This window comes from Staurois parvus, unplaced genomic scaffold (genome assembly GCF_062004578.1).
Source record: "Staurois parvus isolate SC_StPar_1 unplaced genomic scaffold, SC_StPar_1.0 ptg000030l, whole genome shotgun sequence".
In the NCBI taxonomy this organism is placed as follows: Eukaryota; Metazoa; Chordata; class Amphibia; order Anura; family Ranidae; genus Staurois; species Staurois parvus.
The window spans coordinates 520,010-543,709 of NW_028317826.1; the positions used below are offsets into that span (position 1 = coordinate 520,010).

General features: G+C 39.9%; 1 protein-coding gene across 3 annotated transcripts in view; it reads right to left on the reverse strand.

Annotated features, from left to right (window-relative positions):
• Nucleotides 1–23,700, reverse strand: part of TRPS1 (transcriptional repressor GATA binding 1) — a 421,564-nt gene that overhangs the window by 193,285 nt on the left and 204,579 nt on the right. For all 3 annotated transcript variants that reach the window (XM_089659035.1, XM_089659036.1, XM_089659034.1), the window contains one exon: nt 21,524–22,127. In XM_089659035.1, coding sequence (XP_089515161.1) covers nt 21,524–22,127 — 604 coding nt within the window. The remainder of the gene's footprint in view (nt 1–21,523; nt 22,128–23,700) is intronic.

Consider the following 23,700-nt stretch of genomic DNA (forward strand, 5'->3'; position numbering starts at 1 on the left):
AGCCAACTTAAAAAAAAAAATGTTGTGCAGCTAAATAAATCCCTTGTTTAATGTCTGTTATTCTTTTAATTGGCTGGGATCTACATGAAAGCTGATGGATATCCCAAGGCAAACAGATTAAAATGAAGCCGACCAGTTTCTGCAAGTAGAACCAAGGCTCATTGTAAAACGAAGAGAAAAAAAAGCCATAATACCTAAGTGTTTCCATAAAACAATCAGATTATTTGTCATTAGAATGTCTATATTATGTATTTATGAAGAACTATTGTGCTTGCTCTGATACCATCAAAGCTGATATTAGAAATGCAAAAACCAAACTCTTAGTTGGAAGCTTTTTCCTGTGTAGGCATTAAACCTGTTTTTGTTTTGTCTTGAAATTATTGATTTTTGTGTAATTAGCCTCCAAATTTTGCCATGTGACACTGCTTAGGTGAAATATGCTTAAAAAAAAATTTGTCCTATAAGCTATTCACCTCTGCCTAACTAGCAAGGAGCAGAAACTACCTAAAACTCATTCACTAAAAAAACCTCTCCCTGCTCTCACCAACACACCAATCACAATCACTACCTACAGCCCAACAAATAGTAAATACAAAGCTTATAAAGGGAAAGGGATTGGGATTCACAGATTGGTTGCTATAAGTGGTTTTGGGGAAAAGCATCAAAGTGCTTATGAAGGTTTTCTTTAAGGACTGGAGCTGTCAATGATAGTCAAAATTGAGAGCTAACAGCCATGAAAAAGTGCTGACTGGTGGTTCTCCTAGGAAGGACATTTATTAACATACCTCATATGGGGCAACACACTAATGGTTGTTAATATACAGACTAAACTGAAGGTGGGACTTACTCATCCTGGCACCTTCAAGGTCTCCACTGTACCGCCTACTGGTAGCCATACAACCACCTCTGGTGAAGTCTCCCAGCTGGGCTCACATGGAGTTTGCATGTTCTCCCTGCAGCACAGTGGCTAAATGGTTAGCACTTCCACCTGGCAGGACTAGGGTTGTTGGTTCGAAGCCCAGCCATGGCACCACCTGCCTGGAGTTTGCATGTTCTCCCTGTGCCTGCATGGGTTTCCTCCGGGTACTCCGGTTTCCTCCTACACTCCAAAAGACATGCTGGTAGGTTAATTGGCTCCTGTCTAAATTGGCCCTAGTATGTGTATGTATGAATGTGTGTTAGAGACCTTAGATTGTACACCCCTTGAGGGTTAGGGACTGATATGAATGTACAATATATATGTAAAGCTCTGCGTAAATTGACAGCGCTATATAAGTACCTGAAATAAATAAAATGTACACTATATATGTAAAGTGCTGCGTAAATTGATGGCACTATATAAGTACCTGTAATAAATAAATATAAGAATCTTTGTTCATTCTTATGGAGAGGCCCTCTATTATGCTTCCCAATGGTGAATAGCCTGTCCATAGGAAGGAGGCTCCTACTATGAAACTGTTGGAAGCCACAGTTGTGCAACTCCTAATGTGCCAAACAGCAAAGATATTGGAGGAGTAGATAAAGATAAATATGAGACTTTGAGTGGTAGCCAGGGAAGGGAAGATAGCGGGTCATATACAGGATACGTGCAATATTTGCCAATTACTTCTTTATATGTGTCACACGTGGTGTGCAGAAGCAGCAGCAGGCCCTTGGCAATAATCAGAAATCCTCCTGCGCTATACAAATGGACCTACCAAGTCTAATCACTAGCTGCTAGCACTCAAGACTGATACCAAATTCAGTGTGAATAGATTATATAAAAATAGTGCAGCGCTCAAAACTAATGTAGATAACCAAAAAACACATAACAGTGATAAATACTAGTGTCAACCCTTAATCAAAATGCCACTTGTATCAAATAGTGCAACACTCAAACTAATACAAATACCAAGAAAAACATACAACAGTGATAAAATAAGTGCCAACCCTTGATCAAAGGTAAGAAATTAAAGTGCAAAACATGACCATAAATACATAGTGCATAAATATATAAATATTGCTTAGAGAAAAGAAAAAATGTCCAATACGGGGAAAAAAACTCTAACAGTGCTCACACAGTGCCACACAAAATGAAACCACATAAGTGTTAAAATCAAGAACAATGTCCTTATAGTGGAAACAAGAAATAATTGAATTCATGCGATGTGCTTTTATGATGATGGATACAACTGTGACTGTGTCAAAAAAAATCCTTCCGTGTATGGCTAAAGTGCCTCCTCACCTCCTCCTACTGACCCCAAAGGGCCAACAGGCATGCAGGATCACCTGGATCCTTAAATTGTAAAGGCCAGCAGCTTCTTTTCTTTCCTGGATCTCCTCCGCAGGATTCCACAAAGCCCCCAGTCAGTCAGGGCAGTCCTGGGGAGTAGTAGCTCACCAACCCGGTGAGCCAAAAAGAAAACTCTCTAAGTGCAGTATTAAGTAACTGATATTTATTTTCAAAGAGTAAAAACAGGGGTTACACTCACATTGCAGACATTCTCCCTCCTCACTGATGTGTGGGTGTACTGCATGTGCATGGGACCTCTCAGGTGTAGCAAGATGGCGTCTCACGCCGGAAATGCGTCACCACGCACCGGAACTACCGACTCGCGTACCTACGCGTTACGTCACCGTCAACTCGTGACTTCATCTGGGTAATACCCTACGAGTGTAGTTCCTCCCTTTTATATCGGACCCAACTGTAATGACATCGCTGGAGGCCCGCCTCTCATATACTCCACAGTACCCACGCCATTTTCCCGACTACCTCTCACGTAAACACACCGGCGGCCATTTTCCCGTCTCCCTCCTGTCACCTATCCTGCCGCATACTGCAACATAAGCTCAATGGGAGAATCTCCTAACCGAAGACTATTATTGGGGGACTGAATACTAAGTGCTGTTAGATAATATTAAATAAAAAATCCATCACCTAGCCTGCCGCATACTACAGTTTTAAAACCAATGGACAAAAACTCCTAAACAGGAGACTATTAATGAGGGACCGAATACTAAATACTACTGAATAAAAATAAGCATAAATATATGTACATCCCCTGATTATTCATATATTGTTTTTAATTAAAGGTTATCCTCCTAGTTTGTTTCTTTCCCCTAGTGATGCGGATGTACATATATTTATGCTTATTTTTATTCAGTAGTATTTAGTATTCGGTCCCTCATTAATAGTCTCCTGTTTAGGAGTTTTTGTCCATTGGTTTTAAAACTGTAGTATGCGGCAGGCTAGGTGATGGATTTTTTATTTAATATTATCTAACAGCACTTAGTATTCAGTCCCCCAATAATAGTCTTCGGTTAGGAGATTCTCCCATTGAGCTTATGTTGCAGTATGCGGCAGGATAGGTGACAGGAGGGAGACGGGAAAATGGCCGCCGGTGTGTTTAGGTGAGAGGTAGTCGGGAAAATGGAGTGGGTACTGTGGAGTATATGAGAGGCGGGCCTCCAGCGATGTCATTACAGTTGGGTCCGATATAAAAGGGAGGAACTACACTCGTAGGGTATTACCCAGATGAAGTCACGAGTTGACGGTGACGTAACGCGTAGGTACGCGAGTCGGTAGTTCCGGTGCGTGGTGACGCATTTCCGGCGTGAGACGCCATCTTGCTACACCTGAGAGGTCCCATGCACATGCAGTACACCCACACATCAGTGAGGAGGGAGAATGTCTGCAATGTGAGTGTAACCCCTGTTTTTACTCTTTGAAAATAAATATCAGTTACTTAATACTGCACTTAGAGAGTTTTCTTTTTGGCTCACCGGGTTGGTGAGCTACTACTCCCCAGGACTGCCCTGACTGACTGGGGGCTTTGTGGAATCCTGCGGAGGAGATCCAGGAAAGAAAAGAAGCTGCTGGCCTTTACAATTTAAGGATCCAGGTGATCCTGCATGCCTGTTGGCCCTTTGGGGTCAGTAGGAGGAGGTGAGGAGGCACTTTAGCCATACACGGAAGGATTTTTTTTGACACAGTCACAGTTGTATCCATCATCATAAAAGCACATCGCATGAATTCAATTATTTCTTGTTTCCACTATAAGGACATTGTTCTTGATTTTAACACTTATGTGGTTTCATTTTGTGTGGCACTGTGTGAGCACTGTTAGAGTTTTTTTCCCCGTATTGGACATTTTTTCTTTTCTCTAAGCAATATTTATATATTTATGCACTATGTATTTATGGTCATGTTTTGCACTTTAATTTCTTACCTTTGATCAAGGGTTGGCACTTATTTTATCACTGTTATATGTTTTTCTTGGTATTTGTATTAGTTTGAGTGTTGCACTATTTGATACAAGTGGCATTTTGATTAAGGGTTGACACTAGTATTTATCACTGTTATGTGTTTTTTGGTTATCTACATTAGTTTTGAGCGCTGCACTATTTTTATATAGGCCCTTGGCAATCCTATTTCAACTGTCTTGTATCTGTTAAAACGACATAGCTCAGAGGTGATGGGCTTTCCTCTGCCATCCTCTGTGTGCAACAGAACAGTCCATCTCTCAGCAGGTTCAGGATAGATTGATGTAGCTCCTACCAGTCAACCCTGCATCTTATCTTCTGTGATGTGACCTCCCTCTGCTTTCAATCCTTCCCACCAGCAGTAGGGAAAAGGGTGAGGGGGCTAGGCTAAATAATGGTTGGCAGTGAATGCAATACAAGATAGAATCCAAAGTAAGTCATTGGTTTAAAGCAGGCATGTCCAAAGTCCGGCCCGCGGGCCATTTACGGCCTGGGGGTCGGTTTAATACGGCCCTCCAATAGACCTCCCTGCTCTGTGTAATGTGGCCCTCCCACGGCCCTCCCTTCTATGGCAGACAGTCTTCTGCTTGAGAGCAGAGGGTAGTGCGCATGCCTGACTGCGGCGCGTTCTCCCTGGTTTGTGTAAATGCGGCTGTCGCACGGCCCTCCCTTCTGTGGCAGTCTTCTGCTATAGAGCAGTGCGCATGCGTGACTGCGCCGCGCTGGGAGCGACAGAGGACGGTGACGTCAGGGCCGGGCTTCCAGCGTGAAGTGTGTTTCTCTTCCCCTCCCGGCTGCCGAGCAGAGACTTCAGCTCCAGCTACCTTTTTCACCCTTCACATTAGTGCAGGTAAGTTTTTTTTTTTTTAATTTATTTTCAATACATTGTGAAAACTCAGCTGTCAGTTGATCTTAATGTTATGAAATGAAAAGTATGTCGTTTGCAATTAACTTGGCATAAAATAATTTATTTGCATTTAATTGTAATGGTTCAAAGAATGTTCGGAAAAATGTTCGGCCCTCCACCATGTTCACTTCATCCAATCTGGCCCTCTTTGAAAAAAGTTTGGACACCCCTGGTTTAAAGGGTTAGTTCGCCTGAACTAAGAAACTATCTGTGCAGATAGGGGGTACCTGTAGACAAAGAAAACTACAGCAAGAGCATTTTTGAAATCTGCACAGTTGTAGGCCATTTATGTACCTCCAAAAGCCTTGTGAAAAATCTCCCACAGATGGCATCATAACATCCTTTTTTGTTGCTATGCTGTTGCTAAGACACTCCCAGTTGTTACTGCTCACCCCAACCATCACAGAAGTGAGCTCCTAAACCCCCGCATATGTGTGAACCACTATCTCCTCCACTGCAGCATCTCTGAGCTCAGAGCTACTGTGACAGGGGAGAGAGCATATGTGGAGGGTTTGAATCAGCTGGTAGTGTCTTAGCAACCTGACAATAAGGCAGTATGGGGGAATGCCATCTCTGGGAGTTTCCCAGCTAAGCTTTGGAATGCACATAAATGGCCTACACCTATAGCAAAGTCATTTAAAGTGTTACTAAACCCACAACAGAAAAATCAGTCTGTATATGCAGTGAAGCATGCTTGTTATACTCACTGTGGAACCTAAGAGATTAATCCTCCACATTGTGTAAAAAGGCTGTTTGATCCTGTCTTTTCCAATCCTCCTCTTCTTCTACTATCCCAAATCCATCTGCTGATAGTACAGAGCTCTAGGAGTCACTCTGCACATGCTCAGTTTAGTGTGAATTGCTAGAGATTTTCTTTTTTTCTTTGGGAGGGTACATGTGATCAGCAGAGGGCCAATCAGCACTGTCCAGACAGAGAGTCAGGGGTTATACAGCCTTATAGGACAGTCAGAACAGAATGAAAGCTCCTCCTATGAAATTAACCAGTTTTCAGCTGGACACTGACAAACGTCACAAGAGTGCTATATACTGCTGATGAAAAAAGGAATATAGCAGTTTATATGTGCTAAAATAATTGAATTTCCATGTTCTGTGTACTGTGGGAGACCGGATATAGTGAATGCAGGGTCCTGAGTTTAGTAACACTTTAACCTTAGTCAAAACCTTACCTGCATAGGCAGTTTTTTGGTAAAGGCAAACTAACCCTTTAACAACTGGGAAGTGGCAGTGATTATTCATTCAAAATTGTACAGGTGCTATTCAACATAGTATTGTTCTACAATAAGAATTTAAAAATGTAAGTTATTTCTATTTTTTTCCAAAACAACCAAAAATAACTTGAATTTCCTAGTAATATAACCAACACAAGTTTAGAGTCGCATGACATAAGGAAAGAAAATTTAGCATGGTACTCAATCCCAGCACACACCATCAACACATAAAGCTCTTCAATAGATTTTAATACCATGCCCAAAGCAATAGCAAGCTGCTTTAAAATCCTATCACTGCCTTGCTTAATCTACAAATGCAAGTTCAAATGTGAAGACATCCTGCAATTCTTGTGTATATTTTAATACATTACTGGCAGGGAAGGTCAACAAGTTTAACACGTTCTCATATTCTGGCATTGTGTGCTTGTTTTACAAATCGACAGCCTGAAATAAAATTTCAAAAGAAACATATGGGATTAGTTAGATCATTTATATTCAGAATAAAAGACTAGCTTGCCTACGAAACAATACTAAATGTGCTATTTAGAAAAATACAGGGTATCACTTACTAAATTTAGGACTGGCTTCTATTTTGGATAGAAAAAAATTTATTTTAGGTTACCTCCAAAATGAAATGTCTTCACGGGTTTTAAAATAGCTGGAAAGTTTCACAACATAAAATGCTTACTAAATTGTATAGCCGATAGTAAAGCTTTCCTGTTCGCAATGTCTTGAAAAGAAATGGAGATTTATTTATTACTTACTCATTGAGAAAAGAAAAATATCTACAAACTGCACAAAGCAATTTAGATTTCATGGAGCCCTAGGTACATAAGAATCATGTCTTCCTTGCCGTTCAAACTCAAACTGCAGTATTGCTTTGGCCAAACTTAAAGGAAAACTGAAATTTTAATATTTCAGATGTAGACATTAAAAGAGAAGGTTTTTTTTTTTGTTTTTTTTTGTAGAAATCATACTTACCTAGGTAGATGAAGCATTGGTCCCACGCCATTTCTAACACTGAGAAATGAGCGATCAAAGACCGCTGATTGATAATTTCTCAGTGCTCTGTGAGCAGAGAGCTGGTGACTGTCAGTCACTGCTCTGCCCCCCTTCCCCCCCTCCCCATGCTCACTGGAGCGCCAGGCTGTGGAGGTGGAAGGAGAAGCTGGCTCAGGTTCTCAGTGGATCACAGAGGCTGAGCCACATGCCGCTTCATGGCTGGTCTGGGTGGATCCAGACTTTAAAGTCAGGATCTTTCCCAAGTCTGGGCTGGGTGAGTGACATCAGCCGACAGTGGACTTTAGCCTGCTGTTGGCTAATACCGGGTCACAAGAGTGCAGGACATGTGGCAGTCCTGTGATCCCCAGGAGAGGTACAGCTAGACAAACTTAGGCTACACTTCTCCTTTAATATAGTCAGTTTTATTTTGAATCATCTTATTGAGCAAACGCCAATGCACTGAGCAGATCAAGTAACTCAACTAAAAAGATGGCCCAACATGGGAGGCCTAGTTCTACAGGTCAAGACTAAGGAAAAAGGAACATTCTTGCGATGACAGTGAGGTGCACATTTTGGACAGAGAGGACAACAGTCAGCCAACTAGCATTTTCAAAAGAGGGCCAGCAATGGCAGCCCCCATAGATCAAGCATGAAAAGGCTACTTTACTGTAAAGCTCAATACCACTGATATTAAAGCAGAAATTTACTCCCTAAGGGAGTTAGATCCTCTTTCAAACTTACCTTTCCCCAAACAGAATTGTGTAAAAAGTTTTATTTTATTTGTTTTTTCTTTGTATCTATATCTTTATCGCCATTCTTGGTCCAGACCAAGAAAGATGTGTACCTGGTCCTGCAACTTCCTAGGATACTGACATCACATTTCCCAAGAGGCTGCAGGATTAGCAAACAGAGCCATGGGGGTAGAGGGAAGGATAAATTGGGGGTGGGTCATCAGAGCTGACAACAGCTAGCGAAAAAAGGACCAAGATGGCAACACGGGACCTGTTGGGTGGCACTCAAAAGCAGACTGTAGAGGGAAAATGCTGGATTTGCTGTTCTGCCGAGTATTTGCTTTGAAGAGCACTACGGCACTACAGGTAAGTGGGAAAAAATGGAGGGTGGAGGGGAGTGGAGTACTGCTTTAAAGCAGAACTCCCAGCAAAAACTTCTTTACATATCCTTATTGCTGATTTGCTACCTTCACTGAATATGTCATCCATCTTCTGGTTCACTCAGTAGTTGCTCTGAAATAGCCTATTCATTTTCAAATCAAATCATTAATCCTCTTTGGTTTCCCATTTGTAAGACCAGTGGTTGCCATGCCTCCTATTTCCCCAGCCAATGGTCTTGGCTCATCCCTTCTGTAGTTTTCTCTCCAGGAAGTAGTGAGGTGATTCAGCCCTGTGGGTGGACCAAGACTCTAAAGACACATTTAACATGTACAGGCCTAGTGTACCTGCCCACATTCACAATTCCTTGTGGTTGATGGGAACTGTAGTTTCCTTTTACTGCAGAGAGAGGAGAGGATATGATGTAACCCCTGCTGTAATACCTCCTCCTTGGTATAGCAGATGCTGTTATCTTCTGAATGACAGAGCTGAGGTCATGAAAATTCAATTAGACCTTTCTCCTAAATGGCAAGGATTTTCATTTTTAAACTGTTTTTTTTTTTTAACTGTTTAGTGTTTTGTGTAGGGGGTGTACTAATGGGAGATTTTTTGTCTATCCTGGAGTTCTTCTTTAAAGAAATCATGAATGCAATTACACATTTAATGAAAACAAATACAAACAAACAAAAAACCAGTCAATGTATGCAACTAGTATAAATACCTGAATGTGATCTGTTTTCAGCCCTGGTGTTACTCCGTAGAGCAGCACTTGAGCCAATCAGGCATCACTTGAGCTGACAAGGAGCATACTGTTAGGAATTGAGAGCAGAAGGATAACCTAACCACTCTATATTGTTACTGTACACTCATAGGCTGGGGACAGGGAGGTGACATAGCTGTATTGCTTAATTGCTGCAGAACAGGGCTTCTCAACCAGGGTTCCTCCAGAAGTTGCCAGGGGTTCCTTGAGTAATGAGCAATTTTTGCCTCTCAGGTAAGTTCCCACTGACACCATTGATTTTTTTTTGTATTAACAATTTTTATTGATTTTCACATGAATATATATATACACAAGAAGTAACACAAAAGAAGGAAAAAGCACATCGATGGTGAGGTCTGCATGGTTACAAACATATTAATGTCATATAGCTACAATGAGAAGGCCATCAGAACTGTACATTTGTAGAAAGGTGGGAGGAAGAGAAATTGTCCCATGGGTGCCAAACTGCCTCAAACACAGTGGTCGAGCAGGCATGTATAGCAGTTAGCTACTCCATCCGTCTAACATCAGCAATAATTTTAAAAGAGCTGACATAGAAGGAGATGCAGCGGACAGCCAACACATAGGAATGCTTCTTTTGGCTGCAATCAGAATATGTGTGGCGAGTTTCCTGGCCAGTCTGGTAAGACCTGGAAATGGCAGGCTCAATAAAAAATATATAGGCTCAAAAGGGAGAGAGGTATGCAATAATAATTGTAAAAAAGACAAAACCTCTTCCCAAACAGGGACAATGGATCCACAGGTCCAAAAAATATGGAAGAGGGAGCCAAAGTCTTTCCCACAACGCCAGCAAGCAGAAGAAGCATTCGGGTTAAAAGCATAAATAAGCTCGGGAGTTTTGTAGCACATCATCAGAATTTTGTATGTATTTTCTTTATAAACCACACAGACAGAAGATTTAGATCTGTTGTCCCAAATTTTCTTCCATTGCGTGAGACCAATGTCACATTGCATAAATTGGGACCATTTGCGCATGTAATGGTGAGTGTTGTTAGAGAGGGGGGCAGCATCCATAAGAAGTTTATATATTGGAAATTAAACCCTTTTGATGCGGACCTTGTATGCAGACGCTCGAAGGGAGTAGGTTTCCTAAGAGTCAGTGTGGGTGACATGGTGCAAAAAAAATGGGGCATCTGGAGATATATATATATAAATGTTGGGAGGGCAGGTGGTTTTTCCGAAAATATGAGAATGGTTGCAGCTTCCGAGTAACAGGATGTACTAGGTGGCGCAGTTGGAAGAGCTAGGCCGAGGCCCAAGGGGATATCCGGGACACGGCCAAACTATCTGGAAGTTTAGGGTTAAAGAGGATATTAGTTAGTGGGGAGAAGTCTGAAGTCAACGCAAACCTAGTCTTACATTTCCGCCATATACTCATAGAAAATTGCATAGGGCCAAGGAACAGACGACAGATAGGGGTAGGGTCTACCACCAAAGACGACCAGAGGAGAGAACAGGGATGAATTGGAGTTAGTTGTAAAGACTCCATCTCAGTCCACAGATTTGGGGGGGACTGAGGGGACCATGATGTAAGGAAGCGGAGGTGGGTAGCAAAATAGTAGGTCACAATATTTGGTGCCCCAAGGCCTCCTCTAAAACGCAGAGAGAGCAGCACACTACTTGAAATTCTATGGCACTTATTATGCCAAATAAAATGCAGAAGAGATTTCTGGAGAGTCGCAAATAAATACAAAAGTTTGGGTAAGATGGTCATCTTTATGACATTACCACTGATTTTTTTTAGCAATCTGTAAGAGTGTAATTATTCCCAATGATCACAAGTGTAAGGAGCATTCTTATTTTAGCAAGTCATTTTAGCAGGGATTCCCTGTGGCCGAAATGTTATGCCAAGGGTTCCTCTGCATTGAATAGTTTGAGAAAGTCTGCTGTAGAAGAAAATCAAGTCCCCATCCAAGGGCTGTGTGAATCTCAGGAAAAGATGGGCAAAAATACAAATCCTTTGGCGGGTAAAACAGCTTCTTTTAAGCATCTCTAGTGCGTTTATCCCATCTGCTTGGAGTTCAGCTTTACTTACTTTCCTTCTGAATGGCACTACCTAAGTACCACGCCACACCTAATAAAGTAGCTTTAAGTCGTTAATGTGGATAATTGTATTCCTTCAGACGAGTGAAAAATGCTTTATGCTGATGGCACATCTCAAGTAAAAGGTCTTCAAAGAAGGCAGCTTAAACATAAAAGGTATACAGGGAAACTATATATACCACTCCTACACTATAAATGTCACTTCACTTCCAAAGTTTGATGAGAACTTCTTAAAATCAGAAGTCTGCAAATATGGAAAGGGACACTTCACATGGAAAGACGAAGACCACAACCTAAACCAACAAGCACTTGATAATGACTGTGTAAACATTTTAAATAATTATAAACTGGTAATGGTAATACTACTTGCAGATTATTTGTCCCAATAGGATGTGACAGATTAATTTCTGCTAAATGAGTTATTTCTAGTCAGGCTTTTTCTCAAGTTCTTTCAATAGAACATTGGTTTTCAAGGAATGCTACGGCAAGATACAACAATGTGATGGTTCAACATTTGACCAAGTCCCATTATTTAAAAAAAAAAAAAAAAATTTCTATACATTTCACAGTCAATATAGATCAAAACATAAGGGTTAAGCAGACCATGAATGCTGTGCTCATGGTAAGTCAGTAACAGTGCATAGGACTAGACCAGCCTTCCTCAACCAGGGTGCCTTCAGGATTTTTCAGGGGTGCCTTGGCAAAATGTTTAAAAACTGCCCAAAAATTGTATACAAGCCAGCAGGTAGATCAAGCCTGCCTTTTAGTTACAAAAAGCCATAGGTTTTCATTGTGCACTTTTACAACCTGCCAGCTGCTGGCATCCTAACAACCAGTTTACATCATTAGTTGATAAGGAGGATGTCGGGCACCTGCACAGCATCCTTGATTGCCCCTCTCCATCAGCACTGGGGTCACATTAGCTGAGTGAGGGAGTGAACCGAAGGAGAAACATTGAAATACTTGTCAGTACCAGTGTGCAAAAGTGTATTTGCTTTGGAAGAATAAATCACCTCTAGCATTGGGTGTCCTACATGTGTGGATGTTGCTGCATTATGTAAAACTATTATAATATTTTTTTTACATTTTTAGAATGGGGTACCTTCAGATTGTGCAGAATGTTAAAGGGTGCCTTGACTGAAACAGGGTTGAAAAACACTGGACTAGACACCAGTATTGCCCGTGGTCTCCCTGTGAGCAGTACAGGAGTGACATCACCAAAACTCAATCCAAACCTTCTGAAACTAGCAAAGGGGCAACAGTGCCTTAGATTAACACTGCAGATGTACAACTATTCTTTCATTCTGAGAGGGATCTCTTTCAGGTGAACATAATAAACTTCATAGAGATTTAATATGTGTAGCAGTTTTTTGGCATGGGAACTCACCGGTAGATCCTCCACCAACCCTAACAAGCAAATCTTAGGACATTGTAATCAAGAGGCATTGAGGCTATGTTCTCAGAGACAATTGTTTTGGTCACAAATATGTGGATTTCTTGAAACCAAAGTCGAAAACAGAGCACAGTTTGTCTGAGATTAAGTATCTACAAGCATTGGGGTGTATAAAAGGTTTTACGGTACAACTTAAGGTGTATAAGCGTGTTTGGATGACATAAGTGAGGTCATATAGATTTTCCCCACAGCTTCCTCCATCTCCAACCTGCTTTCGATAATTTTGGAGGGACCCTGTACTCCTCCCATATCATAACAAAATCCTTCATTTTACTTTCATGGAATAACTTGTGCACAAACTTTAGGCCCCCTGAGGCCCAAAATCCAGCACTGGGAACCTTAAAGAACTCCAGGAGTAGAGAATTACACCATATTATCAATAGTAGCTTCCCAACTAGTATAAATGAGTCAACATATCAGAGGGTTTAAGAGAGGATTTTATGTTAAAAAAATCTGTGGTTTGTCTATACACAGAATTATGCTGAGATTCAAAAGAGGACATAACGGCAGCCTCTGCCACAGCACAGGTAAGGCCTAAGCCAATTGTGTATTGGAATTAATTGGGCTGCAAAAAAATATAGATGGAAATTGGGAAAAACAGTACTGCTTGTCCCACTGCGTGCCATTCATTCTTAATGGCGGCAATGGGGACCATGGGGACGCAAATGTGTTGCAGTCTAGTGCAATGTATGGCAGCTTATTACCATGTGTTGTGGTGCACTGAGAAAAAAAAATATATATATATGCACCTTTTTTCCGTGTAATTTTGTGCAGTCAACAGTCTATTCAAATGAATGGATTGCCCTAGTGCAACACATGTTGACTTGTGGAAAATTGCACATTAGCACAGCGTAGCAGTGTGAACCTTGTCTTAGTGGGGTCTTCTTTCTTACCTAGCTATCACTGAAAGTCCAGTTTAAGTAAAAGCAGACAAGACCTTTAATCCAATCCTATTGGAGGCAATCAATAATACGATTTAGCCTTTTTGTTGTACATAATTGCACATCCTTTTTTCTAAATTAACATATTGTTTCAAACTCAGAACCAGGAAAAGCCTAGCAACCCTTATATTAGCATGTGTTTACTAATAAGCCTCGAGGTTTAAAGAGTTACCTCAACATTCCTTTTGTTCATGATGTGATTCACGCTTTTCCTTAAGGTTTTGATGTCATTTTGACCCACTTTATCACTACTGTCTGCTAGCACACACCCAAATAATAGTTTTAGCTGCCAAGGCTTCCTACACCCACTTCATCATGCATATAGAAATTAACGTAACTGGGGATTAGTGCACTCCTTCAGGCAGGGATGTCCTAGGAAATCCACGGAGCTACGTGGGATCTACAATTATGATGAATATCAAAAGACTCTGACAGCTTAATTAATTCAGTTATTATGTAAGTATTTAATTTCAACAATTCCTAAAGATTAGGAGACGCCACTGTAGTAATATTTCCCACTGAAAAGACCAGTTAAAACTGATCTACAAATGTACTGCAATTTTATCTTAAATGTGATTTTTAGGAATGGTAATTTTTACACAGCTCCATTTGTCCAGCTCGGAGGAATAATATACAGCATATATACTATATAAAAAAAAAAAAAAAATATATATATATATACATATACATATACACACACTATACACTATATTGCCAAAAGTATTGGGACACCTGCCTTTACACACAAACTTTAATGGCATCCCAGTCTTAGTCCGTAGGGTTCAATATTGAGTTGGCCCACCCTTTGCAGCTATAACAGCTTCAACTCTTCTGGGAAGGCTGTCTACAAGGTTTAGGAGGGTGTCTATGGGTATGTTTGACCATTCTTGCAGAAGCGCATTTGTGAGGTCCGGCACTGATGTTGGACAAGAAGGCCTGGCTCGCAGTCTCCGCTCTAATTCATCCCACAGGTGTTCTATCGGGTTGGGGTCAGGACTCCGTGCAGGCCAGTCAAGTTCCTCCACCCCAAACTCTCTCATCCATATCTTTATGGACCCTGCTTTGTGCACTGGTGTGCAGTCATGTTGGAACTGGAAGGGGCCATCCCCAAACTGTTCCCACAAAGTAGGGAGAATTAAATTGTCCAAAATGTCTTGGTATGCTGACGCCTTAAGAGTTCCCTTCACTGAAACAAAGGGGCCATGCCCAACCCCTGAAAATAACCCCACACCATAATCCCCCCTCCACCAAACTTTACACTTGGCACAATACAGTCAGGCAAGTACTGTTCTCCTGGCAACTGCCAAACCCAGACATGTCCATCAGATTGCCAGACAGAGAAGTGTGATTCATCACTCCAGAAAACACGTCTCCACTGCTCTAGAGTCCAGTGGTGGTGTGCTCTACACCACTGCATCCGAAACTTTGCATTGCACTTGGTGATATAAGGCTTGGATGCAGCTGCTTGGCCTTGGAAACCCATTCCATGAAGCTCTCTAAGCACTGTTGTTGTGCTAATCCGAAGGCCACTGCTGTGCTAATCCACCTTGTTATATTACTACTAACAGTTGACCGTGGAATATTTAGCAGCAAGGATATTTCACGGATAGACTTATTGCACAAGTGGCAATCTATCAAGGTACCACGCTTGAATTGACTGAGCTCCTGAGAGCGACCCATTCTATCACAAATGTTTGTAGAAGCAGCCTGCATACCTAGGTGCTTGATTTTATACACCTGTGGTTATGGAGGTGATTGGAACACCTGAATCCAATGAGTTTGAGGGGTGTCTCTATAATTTTGGCAATATAGTGTATATAATATATTACCATTCCTTAGGTAAGGGAGCTGCATTCATTTATTTTTTTCTAGGTTTCTTCCCCCTTTTGTTCACTTGATAAACCTACGAAATGCATACCTTTGTCCCTGGTTGGCTACACTCACTCCACCACTGTATCTATGGAGGAAGCCAAGGTTGTTACCCAGAATATATGGCAATGTATTTAAAGTTATGTTGGTGTTAATCACCTGTAAATGTGACCTGATAGATCCGGCTGATCTAATAGTGCAAAATTAAGGGGTTCACCATTGAACCTATATCCAAGTGATCATACAAAATAAGTGAAACACAGTGATTCCCTATGCAGGGATATAGGTTACCACATATGAGTGATCAATATAAAGACATATAACAATTGTGATGCTTGCCAACATCCATAATGAGCCAGCATAACCATAAGTGGCAAAGAAACACACAATAGTAACTTTTCCAAGTGTGCTCCTGTGTTGGTGCAAGTGGTGAGTGATAATCCTAAATAGCAGGCATGCCCGCTCACCTTCCCCCTGCGACCCACAGGGGTCAAAATGCTTTTTGGATCACCCAGGATCCTGCACGCACTCTCCAGGCAAGATGTGTTCCACAAGCCCCAATGGTCTTTCCTTCAATTTCAGCTACTCCTCCATACACAGGAAGCAGTGTATATGCCCATATATGTACATGATGTTGGGATCATATAATAAGAATGTTTTCCAAAAATGTACTTGCCGAAAACTCTTTCCACCCTTCTCTATCCTTTTCCAGTGCTAACCCTCCTTGAACCCTTCAGCACAACCAGCCTGTTGGATTTTTTCATGCCCCACCAACATAACACAATAACGCTGACTGTGTTGATTCGGAATCAAGCAATTTTCTTTCCTTCCACCCAAAATCTATAGGCTGCTTAAGAATGCACATGTTAAAATCTTAGATGAGAATCAACTTCATTGATATATTTTGTTTATGTTCATGTACCATAAAATTAAATCTTTTGTATCCCGTGTTAAACTGAAATTCCATGTTTGGATGTTTATTGTTCCAGAATTAATGCCACTCCTTTGACTTTTACTTTCCTGAAAATTTATAAAATAGGATTAAATAATTATATTTTTGGTCTTGGCCATTAGTTATCCATTAATGCTCTAACTCCTCGAGTTAGAATGTGGATGCCGACTTACCAACATACAGCTTATCTTACAAAAGGTAACACCTTTAACATTACTTCTTTTTACATTTGCGTCACAATGTTCATTACCCATCATTTTTTTTGATGAGTTTAAAGTATGTAACATTCTTTGGCTCCATGCACACTGGCATAAAAATCGCTGCTCCTACAGGAGTTTTGTGTTTTGTGTAGAAGTAGCTCAGTGTTATCCTATGTGTCCATGCACATTAGGACGATTACATGCATATTTTAAGCTCAACGTTTAGAGGCAGGAAAAAAAACCCTTCTGGTTTGCGTTTTTGATTGGAGCTTTCTGGCAGAAAAAAAAACGCTAAACTCTCCTAGACTTGGCTAAACTGTGTACAAAATTGCTTTATATCAGCATTTTTTTCTGCCAAGGGAACTGGCTTTTTTTTATATATTTTTTTTGTTTTATTTAAATATTGGCACGAGGTGCATGAATGGTTATTTATGGTGATAATTGAGAGAGATCAATATATATGAGTTTAAACAATTCTTTATTTTTTAAGAAAAACAATGCACAGAGCGTGGCATTCAACTCTTTTATAAGCTTTTTTTAAGCCCAGTGTGCACTGAGCCTTAGTGATTCCAAGTGAAAAATGTAACGTTCAGCATTTATAAAGTACTAGCTAACGTTTTAGAGTCCCCTTTAAAACAAGAGAATGAGACAAACTGATAGAGAATATTACATTGATGTAATCATCCTTCCATGCCATGTGGTACAAGTTAAATAACAAATGTATGCAGTCACATCCACCCATTGGGTTTAATAAAGGGTTTGACTAATGTACTGTGACAGTAATAAATGCACAGGCCCTCACTAGACGAATTACACAATATAATGTTACTTGCCCCTACAATCTCAAACTTTCAGGAGACAGTCTATTTTCCTCAACATTAAAAGTCAATACTGAGATTTGCAAAAATAATTTTTTCCATATGAATATCCTGAAATTAGCAGAATGCTTAAAGAGAATGCTACATTTTTCTTTTTTTTCTGAAATCATGGTTTTGGAAATTTGTATTAATTTGTATTTTAACATAAAAAATCATTTCTCTTTACTAGCACTTGAAATCATATATCTTTCTTTTAGAAAAGGAAAAAAAAAATGCTCAGGTCACTTTAACAATAGCCACATAAATAAACAAAAAACAGTTTATCCTGATGAGGTAACACCCATTTAAAATGATACAATACAGTTTTATATATATATATATATATATACACATATATATATTACTATAATATAAATTAATACTGAAATATGGTGATAGCAACAGTGAAAAATAGATAACTACAGCACTAATAAGATTACCATATATCACGAAAATATATTAATATTAAACTATAGTGAAGTCCACAAATAAAAACTAGATAACTATAACACTACTAATTAAAATAATCTAAACTCACTGAAATAAAATTATATATAGTGTGTATCTGTCTGTCTGTCTGTCTATCTATCTATCTATCTATCTATCTATCTATCTATCTATCTATCTATTTTTTCCCTCTTCATTTCTTTGTTTCTTTTTGTGTTTGATGTCCAACTGTACATGTGTTTTTCATTTTATTTTTTTATTTCCTTTTTAATTTTATTCACATAATTTTATTTTTATTTTTTTAAGACAAGTTTTAATTTATGTGAACAGAAATACTGCACAAGAACAAATTAAGTTCCACATATAACAAAACTGATCAATGTTTGCTTGCTAGAAGAAGGTTTTGGTTTTGTTAGCTTTTGAAATACTTTGTAGAGTCAATGAAAAGTACACAGCTCCAACCCTTTGTGCCCTCCCCACATATGCTGGAATCAGGTGCTGGCTTGGAGTCCATCAGTCCTCCACACATGGTTCAGTATAATCTAAAAAAACACTGTATACAGATTATGTCTTCAATGGCAGAACTTTAATCACCCGGGGGTGAAATATGTCAGAGAAGTGGTCCTGGGGGTGAAATCATATTCTGAAACTTGATGACTTCACAGGCAAACTTTAATCAGCCAACATTGGCATTTTTCTTTTAGATCATACTGAGCTTTTTAAAATATGTTGCTTTGATTCTGTAAAAAAATTATCTAATTTATGGTAAGATTAAATCTTCTGTAAAATAATAATATAATTATTATGACTAGCAGTGGTAGCAATATTATTCTCAACAATAATACATTTTTATCACATTGCAGCTTTGACTTCATTTTTACTTTTTTGCTGTATGTGATTAGGCCTTAAAGCCTTTATTTCTGTACTTTATGTTTACCTGAAATAGTTCCATTCTCTGCTCTCCTCAGTAGTCACCTCAAGGAACCTCCCAAATATCACAGGTCAGGAGCTATTGAGATTTTAAGGGGTGATAATGCGGGGAAACTTTCTTAGATGTAATATCATGCACTAAAATGTAAAAACCTGGGAGATTCTCATGCTTTTAATTTTTTTGTGGTTCAATTAATTAAATACTTGTAGTAAGTACTGCATGATTAAACAGTGGGTGAAGTGTTACCTTTTGTGGCTTGACTTTTGTACAGTAAAGAGCGTTGAAGTGATGTAGTAAAATCCTGCAACAAATGCTGCATGAGGTCTTTGCTTTGATAAGGTGAGGAAATCCCTTAGACAATATGCTGACAATATCACATGGTACAGCACATAGCGCATGCAGTAAAGCTTTGTAAACTAACCCGTAGTCTGGAATACTAGCAAATTCAGTCACGCCTCTATGATTTCAGCCATGGCTGATACTATGCTACAACGGATTTACTGAACTGTATCTTCTATGACATTCCATTAACAAAGAGAGCAAAGAACAGAATGGCATGAGCAATGTCTACCAAAGACTTCAAACTACTAATGGAATTCTGTGGATTCAGCTTATCAAATATTTGACTGATCTCTGTGTTGACAAAGCTGTAGCTTAGTATATATGCACTAAGCATTTGATATTGGCAAGCAAATCATATAATATTAGAGTTTTTAAATGTTGTGTAGGTATAATGTTAAAAATCATATCCTATAATGTTCCACATAAAATAAAGTCATTGAAGCTGAACTCCAGACAGATATAAATGACATAAATTGATGCAGTCCAGTATTTATTAGTAAAACATTCCCAACTCTAGAAAATGTGAAAACTATCTTTTCCAGTGGGACTGCACCCACACTGCAAGGGTTAATTGCTCACTTAGTCTAGAGAAGAAAAGCACTTTAACTTTCCTGAGACCCCAAAAGATGGCGCTACCCTATGCTCAAGTGGTTGACTGTCCCTTGGCGTCATCATGTCCAAGCAGGACTATGGATCCTTCATTAGTCTTGATGACAACAGGACTGTGGGAGAAGACCTTTTGGAAATTGCTCTAGTAACAAGAAGGAGAAGATGATCGGGTAAGTAAATCTGCTATAATGGGTTCTCTAGACCTAAACAAGCACTTAACCCTCACAGTGCAGGTGTAGCCCCAGTGTAAGGGATAATGTTTAGGTTTTCTGACAGTGGGCTTTACATTTATTGTAAGTAACTGAATTTAAATTGATATCAGTCTCTTGGAAGCCTTGGTACCCTTTACGCCAGCACCTGGGAAAAGAAAGGAGCAGCAGTGGCAGCCAATCAGATGTCTTGCATGTAAATGACAGCGAACAAGCTGTCAAGGAGAAGAAAGCAGAGGGATGACATAATCAGCCTCCTGCTTTTCTTTTACTGTCCATACAGTAGGCTGGATGCAGGTAGATGACACCACAGTATTCCCAGCTGAAACAGAGAACGTGGTGTCATGTTCCTGGATGTGCTGTGAGGCAGAGATTAAACACTTCAGAACAAGTGAACACACATTTAAATCCTCTGGTAGGTAAAACAGCTCCATTAATGTATTTTATCATAGTATTTAGATAATTGTATGGAGTTCAGCTTAAAGACAAAGATAATCTATTCTAGACCATGTGTCTAGTGTTATATAAAGTGGGTGCTAATTAGATGAGCCCATCGCCTCCTAATCAAATGACTAGCCCGAGTCCTGAAAGGTGGGCTCCTTGAAATAAATGGTGTACTAGCAGTGCAGGAACCTTGAGCACCTTATGTACCAGTGAACCAATTAAGATTCACCTCCATCCAAATCTGAAATTTAAGTACAGATATGAGGGAGCTTTGCTCAACCAATATCCAAAAGGATTCTCTTTTTTTGACGAACTTTCTAGAATAATTAGATTTACAAGAAAAAACTCTGTCACGGGGCGGGTCGTTTTAGGGTAACATAAGTTTTAATGGAACCTACCTCAGGCCAATGTTAACAGATATACACAATGTAATCAAGGTAGGGTACTGCCATCTTTTTTTTCCCCACAAAATTTAGAATTAACAATTAATATCATGTTTTTTTCTGAATGTGTAACTTTAGGCAAATATATTTTTTGGATAGAGTAGGGAATGTTTAGAACCTCTGATTTCCCCCCCAGGCAGCAGTAAAAGCCCATCAAAGTATTTTGGGCTGGAGATCATTGTTATCAAAAGAAAATGTAAGGGACAACTATTCTGGCGACAAACGTCTAAGAGAAAATGTCCCCTTATTTTGGGGAGATTTTTACTTGTGTATTTGAGAATAGGAAGTACAGAGAAATCTCCCCAACGGAGACACAGTCATAAATAAAAACTTAACAAGGGTTGTAACTCCCCCTATTATAAAACAAGTTTTTTCTCATTAGCAACTAGTGCTCTGTAATAATACTCAATTTAATGCATCAAACCAAATATAATTTATGTTTGTGATACAATGTGTCAAAATGTAGACAAAAATGTCTAAACCCTTAAAATAAGTACGACAATATGGACTTACCCGGAGAAGTGACTGGGATTCATCCTTGGACTTGCTATCCCCTGTTGCTGGGTACTGTGGTGTAAGCGGTCCTGATTTTTCGCCACTAGCTCCAGCCGTTGTACTTTGAAATCCCTTGGCATCTACAGACAAGCCATACAGAGGTCTTGCTAAATGTGCAGCTTCAACGTTTGGGCTATCTCTTGAAGATTTCTGCTGCTCTTGGTTGACAGACACCGTGGTCAAAAGGCCCAGCCCTATTTGAGTATAGGATGGACTTTTCCTTAGAATGTCTGATCCTCTCCAGGCAACATTACGAAGGTCATCTACTGAACCATCAGACCAAGCTTTCTCCCTGAGCACGTCCTTGTCATCTGGCTTTTCCCTCTTCACAGTGCTGTCATATATGGCTTCTCCCATTTTAGAATCAGGGGTGACAAGATTGTACACCTTCATCTCAGTTTTTGGCTCTTCCTTGATGGTAGGTATCCCATGGCCCTCTCCACCATTGGATGTAGTGATCTCAGACTCCTGGCAATGTGCAGAGTTGAAGTGATCCAAAAGGGACTGAGTGTCAGCTGCTGTGAAGCTGCACTGTCGACACTTGTAGCAGTTGTGAACCCTCCTAAAATAAAAAGAAAAGAGCAACCATGATGTAAAGTCAATCTTTTAACCTAATTCTAGAGGCTTCTAGCAATGACAACCTTTCTGACACTATATCACCTTGTGGATTTCTTGTAACACAGACCATTAAAAAGTATCAAAATAAAAATGTAATATATTAAAGTTTCACAGTCCTTCGATATGGTGGCTGTGTTCATTTTCAGATTTCAGGCTAGAAATAGTTTTCACAAGTGCAGAAGATACATGGAATGAAGAAAAAAGCTGACCATACTTTAATGACCTCAGTCTTCACAAAGATGTATTGTTTCAGTACAAGATCACAAAAGGGTCTTCCCAGATCAAGCCACACTCAGAAATGTTTCATCCAAAAAGTGCATAATCATATGATATCATGTGAGGCTTGGTTTAGCTGGACTCTTTTGTGATCTTATTCTGGAACCATAAAGCTTTCTAAAGACACATGGGGAGCACTAACGGTCTCCATCGCCTGGCACCTAAAACCACAGAGATGAGCATAATGCAGACTTTGAGTTGCGGCTTCCTTTAGTACTGTACAGAAGATACCTGTCCTCAATTCAAATCCTGGTTAGCATACTACCTGCATGGAGTTTGCATCTTCTCCCTGCGCTTTAGTAGGTTTTCTCCAGGTGCTCCATTTTCCTCCCACAAACTCGCAAGGCATGCTGGTAGGGTAACTGGCTCTGGTCTATTTTTGACCTAATATGTACGTGTATGCGTATTTGATAGGGACCTTAGATCGTAAGTTCCTTGAGGGCAGGGGCTGATGTGAATGCACAGTTTGTAAAAGTGCTGAGTAAATTGTTAGCACTATATAAATACATGTAATAAATAACAGAGGGCTCTTTGTTCTAACTTGCTGTCCATGATGAAATGCCAGACGTGGTAACGCACATGGCCAGAATAGCACCAGTTGCACAGCTGCCGATGTAAACAGGATGATGTCTTTTGGCACACTGATTTATGAAGGTCGGTGCTCCTGTGACTGTGCATGCAGCCTTGTGCTGCCATCTGTTGGAGTGTTACAAAACTAGTCTCAACACTTTTTGATACCACCGTGTATGTGTGTGTGTATGTGTATATATATATATATATATATATATATATATATATATATATACACACACACACACATACAGAGAGAGAGAGAGAAAAATATATTTATATATCTAATTGCAAATCATGAGCTGTCTAGGTGAGTTGACTTATTTTAATCACAGCAGCAGCTCAGCAAGGATACTTAGGGGTTGATGAACTAAAACTGGAGCAAGCAAACTGTGGTGCAGCTCTGCATAGAAATCATTCAGCCTCCAGTTTTTATAGTCAAAGCTCATTTGCACAATCTGAAGCTGATTGGCTACCACGCACAGCTGCTCTAGTTCTAGTTAAGCTCCCCCTTACTGCTTAGCAATTGAAACGGAAAGCTAAAAAGTAAAGTATATAAAACATAATCAAAATATTACGCAGCAAGCAAGGGAAAATGCCAAAAACGACTTCTCTTCACATAGTACAGGTCAGTGAACACACTGGAGCACTCGTCCAGCTGTGTCTGTTTG